General features: G+C 45.3%; 1 protein-coding gene across 1 annotated transcript in view; it reads right to left on the bottom strand.

Annotated features, from left to right (window-relative positions):
* LOC106814503 (serine hydrolase-like protein) overlaps positions 1 to 12,525 on the bottom strand; it is a 17,725-nt gene that overhangs the window by 792 nt on the left and 4,408 nt on the right. Inside the window, exons 4-7 of the mRNA XM_014818814.1 lie at positions 11,790 to 11,851; positions 10,351 to 10,425; positions 10,073 to 10,170; positions 9,849 to 9,931 (exon numbers count right to left, since the gene is read on the bottom strand). Coding sequence (XP_014674300.1) covers positions 9,849 to 9,931; positions 10,073 to 10,170; positions 10,351 to 10,425; positions 11,790 to 11,851 — 318 coding nt within the window. The remainder of the gene's footprint in view (positions 1 to 9,848; positions 9,932 to 10,072; positions 10,171 to 10,350; positions 10,426 to 11,789; positions 11,852 to 12,525) is intronic.

Here is a 12,525-nt window from a genome sequence, read left to right as displayed (position 1 = left end):
GAGTGAGTGAGTAAGTAGGTGAGTGAGTGAATGAGTGAATGAGTGAGTGAGTGAGTGAGTGAGTGAGTGAGTGAGTGAATAAAGTGAGTAAGTGAGTGAGTGAGCGAGCGAGCGAGTGAATGAATGAGCGAATAAATGAGTGAGTGATTGAGTGAATGGGTAATAGAGGGCGGTGCACACAGAAGAAAACGCGTAGTCGGTAAGGATGGTAGGCGAGACTGTCGCAGCGTTTTCATGCATTCTTCTCGCTGGGTTGTGATTAACGAGTTGGTGGGCTGGTGAGAGAAACAGAGGCAAGCAGTAGCTAGGGGCAGCGATGATTACCCTGGTCGTGCCAGCCGTGTTTCAGACACAGATAAATGGATCAGGCCCGCCAACGACTGCTAAACCGCGAAACCCATGTAGCAGTGGCAATTAGATTTATTCCCTTTACGCGCGCAGTTTCGTTCAATGCTCGCCCTACTTAATCATCTCCGTTTCAAACCTGACAAAGCAACTACCGGGGCGTTCTTCACGTTAGGATGTACATAGATCGTAAACTAACCTCGCTGAGGTTCATATATCCGCTTCTCCGCTATAACGCCCGAGTGACTTTCCTCATGTACGAGAAGTTCGTAGGACTGCTTCGCCGTTATAGTGTGGCACATGCACCGTCTGGTTTTTCTCGCCCTGATTGTGCCTTCATTGCCGCTTGTTCCCATTAACTTTCTATGTCACAGACCCCCTATTTTTGGGATATAATCTCATTCCATCGTGAGAGGGAGAGCCTGCCTCGATGGTGGAGACATGACAGACAGCTGACTGCACGTACGCCCCATCCACTTATAATCACACAGGCAGTCTAAAGTGCAGGGCTAAGCCCTAATTGATAACAAAATTACTACATGTCCACAACCACTCGGATCCGCAATTCCACAATTCTAAAAGCTCTGAAAGCCCATGTTTTTTTTATATCATAGAGCGTCAATCGAGTGCACGACATGATTCGAGTGGCGCCGAACATGAGCCGAATGGAGCCGAACATAAGCCGAATGGAGCCGAACATGAGCCGAGGGAAGCCGAACGCCACCGATGCTTGACCCAGGCAAGCGTGAAGCGTCACTCGTGTTGTATTTTGTGATTTCGAAATAACGATGCGTTTGCCAACGGGTTGATGCGGCAGACTCCGCTAGGGTGGTACCGTATAATAAATGGTACATTCGTCGTACATCCGTTCTGAAATTCGATAGAAAATCCGAAAGACATCTGGTTCAAGCGTCTCGGTCCAGGGTTTGTGGACCTGTAGTAAATTGCACAACAAGCGTTACGTAACAACGAGCGTATACGCAACAGGCCGTGACCGATGATAACGCAATAAGTCCCCCCTCGATCCCCTTCGCCTCATCTAACCAAACCTCTCTGCTTCCATCATCTAACATCATCTTAACGGAGCTTTTTTTACGTTCGTTACGGTTCCGCTTCTACCAACGAACTGTTTACACGCGCCGACGCGATAGTTCTGCTCTGCTATAAACACCGCATCCCTGATAAAACTCGGGCGCGTCACTCCATGACTCCACGAACGCTCCAGCTGCCGCTTGCTGCCGCTCCCCACCGACGTGTCCGTCGTTCGTCGGCGACCGCGCGCCGCCGCCGCCGCCGCCGCCGCCGCCACGAATAGTATGTTGTCCCTACAACGCGAAGGAATTCATGCGAAGCTTCACGCGACGTGGTTTTTTACGCGCGGTGATTTATGCTGCGCGCTCTTCGCAGCGACTCGCCTCTCCATTTTGCACACACAAAGAGAAATGGGTTACGCGTATGGATCGCCGTATCACTGAATATCGTGTATATCTGCTGAATCACAGCTGCCAGCGTAGCAGGCCACCAAGACTAGCAAACGGTGGAATCATGTTTGGCTTATACGTAGAGCTGTCAGTCTAGCGTGCCGTCAGGACCAACACTATGTGAAATTATGTTTGGCTTACGCAGAGCCGTCTATCTGCTGAATCACAGCTGCCAGTGTAGCATGCCACCAGGACTAGCAATAGGTGCATGGAATCATGTGTGGCTTATGCGTAGGCCCGTCTTGCTGCCGATCACAGCCGCCAGTCTACGCATCTCGCGTTCGTCGCAACGCGTGCACTGGGAAGCGCCGAGCTTTTCACTGGGTGGGTGTGTTTAGGCGTGGGTGGGCGTGGTTAGGGATAGCCGTCGCTCGCCTCGCCGCACGCACGTCCCGCACCGTCGGCGATTTGAATCGGCGCCGTCGACCTAACGTCGACCTATGTCCACCTAACCGCGCGTTTAGCCAAGCACGCTCGCATGCGGCGTGGCGCGAAAATGCAGCGCGCTTCATTCATTCGAGCGTTGGGGATTCAAACAGCACGCCTGGGGATGAAAGATTCAGACAGACCTATGCAGAATACGCAGTAGCATCCGCAGCAACAGCACCACCATCACACCCAGCAACAGCAGCAGCGACAGCAGCACGACCACAACCAGGACTGGTGGTGGTGGTGGTGATGATGATGATGATGATGATGATGATGATGGTGATGGTGATGATGATGATGATGATGATGATGATGATGATGATGATGATGATGATGATGATGATGATGATGATGATGGTGATGATGATGATGGTGATGATGATGATGGCGATGATGATGATGATGATGATGATGATGATGATGATGATGATGATCGCGCTGGAACACGGCTATCTCGCAACTACGCAGGTAACTGACCCCTGTGGTGGCTTCCTTCAGGTGAAGCTGAAACCCCCACAGCAGTGACGTGCTCCCCGTGTACAGAGCACGCACCAGGGATGCGGCACTCCGGGAGCTGTGGTAACGTGGTTGCCCGTGCGGGAATATCGGTCTGCTCGACAGGCAAACCTTATCACGAACTGCAGAATCAAGCGACTTGAGCGAAGCCACGGATTCACAGCAAGCCAGGCCATTGTCTGTGCATGATTTCATCACCCCACGTTAGCTCAGTAATTTAGGGGGAAAGACTTGCAACGCAGCGACTTGCTACGTCATGCAGGTCAGATGAAAGCAGCCGCAGAGTGTAATTAGCTTGTTTGCCCGCGGCCTGCCGATGTGATTACGCGCTGCCTATGTATCAGCTGCTATGTATCAGCTCAATGCCACGCGTGCGCGCTCATATGCAATCAACAACGAATGCCAACAATGGCATTTCTCCCGAGCATGTATAGGCCCACTTGTTGATTTCACTGTTGAATGTGGAGGAAAGCAACCGCATCCGGGAATGAACGCCAGTAAGGGCATGCGGTAACGTTGTATCGCAGCACTGTCGATCGTAAGACATTGTGAGCAAACATGCGGTCCTTGATGAGATAACCCGCGTTTATGTGTAAATAGGTGCGCATACCTATGCGGACACGTACTGTTTGCTAAAACGGAATCCAGTAAAGACCATTTCATTAGATTGTTTTCTGTTTAAACATGATGATATCAAGCGCACATTGACTATAATTTTACGTGCTATTCATGATATGTATGTTTTATATATAGATTCATCAACTGACATTATGTCCAATATTTGCATGCCACTGCAGCCATGTGCAGGGAGGACATAATGTAAGACAAAATGAAATATGATGGAATGAGATGGGAATATGATGGTAATATGAGATGGAAAATGTTGTACAAAATGGTAACAAAGGTTAACAAAGTATAGGTGTGACAAGATATAATGTAAATGGATAATGCATCTAAAGCTGTGGACACACTACGCGATTTTTCATGCGATCGAGCAAGGCGGCTCAGTCGGGCGACTCTGTGGACACACTACGCGACTGAGTCGGGCGACTCTGTGGACACACTACGCGACTGAGTCAGGCGACTCTGTGGACACACTACGCGACTGAGTCGGGCGACTCTGTGCATTTTCAGCACGCTGATTGGCTGATGAATTGTACAATTTTGCCGACTCGATCGCAGACCCGGGCACACTACGCGATTGTAGCCGCGCGACTCAAATAATTATCAAACATGTTTGAATCGGGCGACTCGGCCGGCCGACTCGAAAATCGATGCGACTCACTGAACACACTACGCAATTTTTCATGCGATCGAGCCGACCGGCTCGGTCGACCGGCTCGGTCGACCGGCTCGATCGCATGAAAAATCGCCTGGTGTGTACACCCCTTTAGAAAATTGTAAGCTAAATTCAATGGACACAGCTTCTACAAACCATTGAAGCCAATGTGAAATATATGCAGTGGACTAGCAGAGCTTATGCTGTACTGTACATACAGGGCCAGATGTTATATAAATATATATTCTGTTACAAAATGTAAATATTTTTGTGGGTAAAATGAGTCGGTGGTGTAGTAAATAAACGTATTCTAAAATACTATTTGAGCGACGTATTTGCTAACTGTGGTACGTACAGTCTACCTATTACATTGGAAATTCTGCCTCGGCACATTTATATATATGTTATATAAATAATATATATATAATAATATATATATACTATCTATATATCATATATCTCTTATATAAAGGGCGAGGCCTTTTTGTGTCTGTCTTTCTGATATCACTTTTCCCTCGCCCGTAAGAGCTCACCCGCAACACCATAACTATACTGTCTTAATCAGCCATGTTCGCGATGCCCTAAAGGTAAGGTCCCCCCAAAAAAAATACACGAAAAATAAAAAAGTTTAAATTACAATTAAAATTAATCTTCTTATTTTAAGAAATGTCGGCGAGGTGGCGCTATAGTCCAGTTATCAACTGCTCAATCCATGAGAGCATGATCCAACTGCATGTTGCAATTGCATTTAGTACCGCGTATTCTTCTAGCTCGATTCTCCTTATATAAAGGGCGAGGCCTAGTTGTTTTTGTGTCTGTCTTCTACTGACTATCGTTTTCGCCTCCCGTAGAGCTTCACCCAACACCAATATAATATTGCTTATCAGCAGGGTCGCGATGCTTAAAGCAAGGTCCCAAAAAAAAAAAATACACAAAATAAAAGAATTTAAAATTACAGATTAAAATTATTTATTTTTAAGAAATGTCGCGAGAGTGGCGCTATACCGGTTCACGATGCCTCATACATGCAATGATCCACTGGCAATGTTGCAATTTGCAATCTTTGACGCGTAATTGTTTCAGCTGTATTGTCGACAGCCAGTATGTTTTGTAGTTCTATTAAAACAATTTTTGCTTCGGAGGAGAGACACTAAAGCGTCGTACATGACTATGCTGCTGAAAGGGTATAAAGGCTCAACTTGCGGCTTATTTTTTCGGCAGGCACTCGGGGTACTTCGTAATTTGTCGAGTTTTTCCGTATTTATCTCCTACAATAAATCGCGGATGCTAATCTCTCTGTCTGTCTTGCTGAGAGCGCAAGTAAGAGGTACAGCCGTGAGGTTATTCTCACACCATGATGCGACGAACCATTTTAAAGCGGCCAAAAACATATTTGGCACAAAAACGAGAATTAGAAGGCAAAAAAACGAACAGCCAGATTTCGGGCTGCAAAGTAGCGGTTTATGCACGCCCATGTCGTGAACTTTGGTTTAGGTTAGGGGTTTTTAAAAGCGTGGGGTGTCAATAGGATTTGGCCGCAGATTTCCGCCAAAAAAATACTAGCCGCAGCGCAGAAAATTACCAATACAGGCAATCCTAGACGCGCTCGAACTAAATAACCAAAACCTGGGCAGCCAGAAAAGTCAAGCGAATCCTAGAACAGCAAACAGCGCTCACGTATAGGTCAGGCTCAAAATAGGGCAATCGTCATGAAATGCGCGAAACGCAACAATAGCACGAAAACGCATGAAATAGCAGAAAAGCAGTAACCCCAAAAAATCCCGGGACATCGCCGGTAGCCATGGCTAGTATATCATCATATACACCGCTGGCCGCTACCAACAACACGAGCCAACACTACGAACACAATGGCCGCCGCTAGCCGCGCGCGCCGCAACACAGCCGCCGCACCACACTAGCACTACAGCACCACGACACGCACGCACCACACACAGTGTGTGCGCATAAGCGTTCTGATCAAAGCGTTAAAACAGAACGACGCTTGCAAAATCAGCAATTTCGGCCATTCAACACACGCCGAAGTGTACTTCTCCTTCAGTCGCTATAGCACGCGGCCGACGCAGCCTGTCAGGCAAGCTATTCGACTCAGAATACTGCCTGGCCTCCTGCTGCTGCTGGCGCTGCTGCTGTTCTGCGCTTGCTGCGCTGCTGTTGCTGCTGCTCTGCTGCTGCTACTGCTCGGCTCGTTTTTTCTTCTGCTGCTTCTGCTGCTACGGCTGCTGCGCTGGCTGCCGCTGCTGCGGCTCTAACTTACTACTGCTGCTGCTGGCTGTTGATTCTGTGCTTATCTGCTCTTCTGCTACGTGCTTCGCTACTGCTGGCTACTGCTGCTGCTGCTACTGCTGCTGCTGGCTGCTGCTGCTGCTCGCTTTCTGCCGCTGCTACTGGTGCTGCTACTAGGCTGCTGCTCGCTGCTGCTCGCTGTGAACCCGCTACGCTGCATAATACGGCGTGAGTGACGGCGGTGGTTGCGTATTTCAGACTAGCAGGACTTTTATCGCTGATCGCAGAGATCTCTGCACTTACACACTGTACACACATTCACGCTGGTGTATAGGTCTATGTTCTCTACGGATGTCTCCTTTTGCATCGGAAATTACCAGAGAGTGGGCAGAGACAGAGGGAGGGAGGGGGGAGAGAGAGAGAGAGAGAGAGAGACAGACAGACAGACAGACAGACAGACAGACAGACAGACAGACAGAGAGAGAGAGAGAGAGAGAAAGCGAGGAGAGCAGAGAGAGAGAGAGAAAAGAAGAGAAGAGAGAGAGAGAGAGAGAGAGAGAGAGAGAGAGAGAGAGAAGGGAAGGCGAGAGAGAAGAGAGAGGAGAGAGAGAGAGAGAGCGAGAGAGAGAGAGAGAGACGAGAGAGAGAGAGAGAGAGAGAGAAGAGAGAGAGAGAGAGAGAGAGAGAGAGAATGTAGGAGAGACGAAAATGCGTGGTGTGAGAGAGAGAGAGAGAGAATGTAGGAGAGAGATCAAACGCGTGTGTGTGAGAGAGAGACAAAAATTGTGTGTGTGCGTGCGTGCGTGCGTGCGTGAGAGAGAGAGAGCGAGGGAGCGCGAGAGCAAAATAGAAAAAAGAGAGGGAGAATGAGAGCGAATGGCATAGATATTTTGCATTACGCTAAAAGCCACTCCAGTCCGACAAGTGGTAATTTTCAGCTGACAACGCTATTTCATAACATTGGACACCAAAAGGCTTATAAAAATACCACAAACCCCGAGTGGTCCAAATTAGTGACATATTTTAAAAACCAGTCCGATCGATAACTATCATGGGCATCTCAACTCGCACACATGTCGAAATGCATCATGATCATCAAGCCAGCACACGCCAAGGCCCAGCGTGCAAGTAAAGTGGATCGGACTAAATGGCTACGTGGTTTCACTCTGCGCTAACAGTACCAGATAGTTTCAGAGTATATGTACGTGAGTGCGTACGTGCGTGCGTGCGTGGGTGCGTGCGTGCGTGGAAAGAGAGAGAGAGAGAGACGTTTTTCCAACAATCGCCCACAGCCGACCTCCCGCTTCCCCCCTTCCCCACATCCCGAAGATTTTATCTCGCAAGGAAAACGAATCAAGCTTTTAACGTATCAAATTTATCAACTTTTAAAAGGATCGGAGCCAACGGCAACAAAAGCGCCACCTTTTGTGAGAAAATTGCTCTAATCACATCAGCGCGTCGGGCCCACTGAACTAAAACTAGTTTAACTAACTAACTTAGTTTTAGTTCAGTGGTCGGGCCGCCGCGAGTGCAAGTGCACTCGGTGAATACATCACGTTACGCTGTCGCGCGGATAGCTGTGTTTGCTCGATCACCATGCAGTCTTTGAGGTAGTGATGCTGTGTATACATGCTGGAGATATACTGATACATATCTCCCCGTATTACACGTACATGAAGAAATATAAACGTTTTTTTTTACATTACATGCACACGACAAAATATAGTTAGACGTGTCTCCGTATAACATACGCACGAAGAAACACACGAATATTTTTTCTATATCACATACGTATGAAATGATATTTACATATCCATTAGTAGCGTAGTCATTATTAGATTGTTAAAAGCTGCCCCGCGGAATCCCTCCACTAGTGCTGTGGATACTTGTGGGGGATCGAGTGAGGAGAACCTGCAAGTTGCAGAAATTTGCCAACCAGCTTTCATTTATCACTGCTGCAGATGTCCCTCGAATACGATTACCTAATGTAGTTTTTCCTCGTCGCATTGCTGCATATTTCTTTCGATTGCCTCTAGCTTGCTCGCGCGCTAAATCTACGATATCTTCCTCGCTCTTGAGCGAGGCTGGGAAAAGAAGATTGCAATTAGGGCACTGTGGATATGAGCAGATGCTAAAATTAGCTCATCTAGGGAGAAATTACCGAAGTCTGGTATGTTTCTGATGTAGACAGGAGGACTACATTTTCCAGCGAGCTTTCTCTCTCAGCATTGGTACATTTCGCGTGAGATTTATATCGAACAAGATCTATTCGCGAAGTGAAATTGACCGTGGAAGTGTGTAATACACCATATTATATAGGTTATTATCTGAAACTTGCTTTACTAGTCAGCCATTCTCGTCCAATTTCGCAGAGATTCGTCAGCCTCATTACGGATTAGTCATAGCCCCCCACTTGGTATTCATATTCGCAAGCCCGGATGACATAGTTCATTATATTGCATTACACTACGGTACACAGTACACACAACAATTCATCAGCTATGACAATTAGAAACATCGGAGGAGTACCATCGTACTTCGTCTAACGAAACTTCGGCCAATAGATTCTCAATTAACGAACAGGAATTTTTTTTTAATAATAAATATAAATAATAATAAATAGTGCACAACCCTAAGTATAGTAGCATATAAGCAAAAGATTTCAAGAGCATTTTAGTGGAAATGAACCATTCAGCCACCCCATACGACCCACCACTGACCTCGCAGAGGCGAAAACAACTATTAGCGAGAAGGATGCATGGCTACAAGTGCTCATATAAATGAGCAAGTGAAGCACCCCAACTCATCTCATCAACCGACGCGGACGGAAATTAAATCCTCGTCAACACGAACCACCTACAGGTGCATTACATGTAATAGCGACAGGAGGAAGGTGAGGTGGTGAGAAATCATTATTATCTGCTGCTGCGACTTAGCATGCTATCCACGTAGCAGGTAGTCACCGACGTGTAGTACAACATGATTATTAGCTAAGCTGTAAGCTGATAATCGTTGATAGGTTTTCGTTGTATATGCTGCATTTAAAAGCTGATAGGCGAGTGCCATGCCACTCGCACAGCTATCTAACACCATAACAGCCACCTAACGCCACAACAAATCTCTTGCAATCGTATCCTGATATCAAATGTTTAGCCGAACAACAAATAGGCTGAAAATGCCTTCTCTTAAGCACAATAGTCAGAAGTCCAATAAGTAACAATATTACCATGAAACACTGAAAAGCTGACAAAGCAACTGTGGGACTAAGCTATTCAAAAAAAGTTTCGTCCTATAATACATGGACACCTTTGGAAATTTCTGCCAACGTCATTGCACTAAAACAGCCTGGTATGCATGTATTTTCACTGCAGCTTAACCAGCGTTACCGTAAAGTAGACAAACCTGTGTAACTGTTGTTTTCCAGTCATCACTGCAGCAAGCTCACAGAAGGGCTGAGGCATTAATGTACTCATGCTCAAATCACTGGCTCCAAGCAATGTAAAGTACAACCTGCACTGCTGATAAACGTGCATCAACAGAACTACCTTACCTACCTTGACCATCCGCTGTTGTGCCTCTCTCCATTAGTAAAACACCAGACTCCCTTGTCACTGATCCAAATGTTGACTTTATATACCTGGAAATGGGAACGTGCATTTTTTCTAATTCAAAAGATGATGACAACGAAAAAACAGTGGCCACACCACCACCACCACCACCACCACCACCACCACCACCACCACCACCATGACATAGCGAGCAAGTGTCAGTTGATTACCTCTGCACAGTCTCCTCAAAGTCGTACAGTCCGTAGTGCTCATGATCATACTTGACTATCTGATCTGCAGCTTCGTGAAGTCTATCCGGTCCGTTCTCCTGCACGAAGAGAGCAGGATCAGCAGTTCAAATTTGAACACCACGCCTCTGGTGAAGACGAATTATAATCTTATCCCTAGTTTCTATGTGATTACTGCTGGTGGGACATCGAGATAAGCTCGAGTTATTCGTTCGCGTCGGGTTAATGCATGCCGTGCAATTCATTTGTCCTCCACTTACCACTCTGTGAATTACTGGGCTTGACAAATCAAAGCAAACAAAACTCTCGACGGCCTCAGGAAATGTTCCAGAATACTGTAGAGAGAGGCAAGAGATTGTGAGGTTGTTTCATGTTTAAATTGCCCTATCCTACAGGAATACTCAAACAATTTCAGACAAGTGAGACAGAATCTATATTCGCTTATACCGTTTCTTCTAATATATCAAATTATAAATATATTATTACTATAATTATAAATATTAAATTTAATCCAAAAATACTACTCATTCATAATAAGTGACATCACTATTTTTCCATTCACTCTACAGTGTCAAATCTGTGTAAACTGAAGAGGAACATGATTAAAAATGGTTTAATTAGCTACTTCTATTTAAATTTCAAACACAATTCACACGTGCACACAGGTATGCTACACTAATACAACAAAATATGTCACGTAAGAACTCTGCTGACAAGACAGACTGGTGTAGGAGCAGTAGACACATACCAGCAAAGCCACCATAGCACCCATACTGTGAGCAAGCACATGGCAAGCTCTCCACTCCAGACCTAAATATGAAAAACTGACTAATAGATCTAGAAAAACTACACACATAAGACAGCAGCTAGTAAAATCACAGAAATAGACTGAAAAGTGAGATGCACACGTTAAATGTGTATAAGTTAGGACATCTGTAGGAATTGGAATCCACATGTAGTATAGTGGGAAGAGGGTACAAAATTGGGTTGTATGAGGGTAAGATATTATGTGAAGGTTACACAGGTATGCCGGTATTATGTTATGAGTACACAGGTAGGATATTTCGTGAAGGATACAGGTAGGATATATTTTAATGAAACTTGTTTAAACCACGTGAAGGATTGAGTCTGCTGAATTATGACATGTGAAGAACACATACGATGGTAGAAAGTGCCCATAGCATGAACAGATCTTAGTTACCAACCAAATGCACACATCTGCTACATCTGTTAGTGTTAGTGGCAAGAACATCTAAAAATCAAGAAAGACTATTTGTAGAGCATGCTATAGAGTGCAAGTCTGCACATCCTTAGCACAGTGCACTAGTAGAGGCCCTCCACGATGTCACACACATATAAATGTTACATGTGCGGAAAAGTATGGCACTAAGAATAGTCGTTCAATATTTTACGATCACCACCTTTAAGTGTGAAATGCTTCTATGTTCTATTTAGATCTAGTCATTGCAAATTCTGTGCAGCTTAACGCATAAAACTCAATACTTGATCGATTTCAATGATATTCCATGATCTTCTATGATCAGCAACTATACCCTAATGGCCTAATCTAATTTATTCCACAATGCAACGAGGTATACAGTGTGTGACAACATGGCACGAGCTGGGGACACTGTAAGACACAGACTGACATCAACATGGAGTGAAGTCGCTACTGCAACTCCCTAACCAATTCACCTACCAACATGGCAACACTGGCACCCATACTGTGCGCAACGATGTGGCAATGTTTCCATTGAAGATCTGTGCACGAGAGAAATGTTAAGAACACTGAATTTGGACCAGGGGCCCCTTGTCAGAAACATCATAGATACTTTCACTCTAAAATGCCATGACTTTTGTTTGCACCACACTTTGTGCACGAAAGTTATGACATTCGAGAGCCATGCTGTAGCAACTACATATATGATAATTCTGACAATGGACCCGAAAGTGATGTTCCTAAAACATAAGCAACACTAGCAATACTGTCTGAGCTGAGATGTCACGACTGACCATCATCTACTACTTGTGTGTACAAATGAATGTTACGTGTATTGTAAAGCTTTTTACCCATTACTCTTGATAAATGGCCGTTTACTGGACACCAGTTAAAGGAACTACATTAGTTACACAACCCCTGGCTTTTAGGAACAATACAAACATGAGGTTTCTATGAAATCTGTAGAGCTCTAGTGCACTATTTCAGTAATAAATTGGTTCGAATGCCAATAGATCATAAATTAAAGTATCATATGAGTTATACTAGGTAGTTAATTACATTTTTGTGATGAGAATGCCCAATTTCCCATAGATGTAAAATGCAGACATTTAACACTGTTAAATTGAAAATAAACAGTGTGTGTTCTATCATCTCTTCTATATTTATGAAAAACTATAGGTGGCATATAACAGTAAGCGTCCGCGATTGTTCACCG

Source organism: Priapulus caudatus, unplaced genomic scaffold (assembly GCF_000485595.1).
Source record: "Priapulus caudatus unplaced genomic scaffold, Priapulus_caudatus-5.0.1 Scaffold933, whole genome shotgun sequence".
NCBI classification, from domain to species: Eukaryota; Metazoa; Priapulida; class Priapulimorpha; order Priapulimorphida; family Priapulidae; genus Priapulus; species Priapulus caudatus.
The sequence above is the reverse complement of the archived record's forward strand: the minus strand, read 5'-3'. Positions and strand labels throughout refer to the sequence as shown.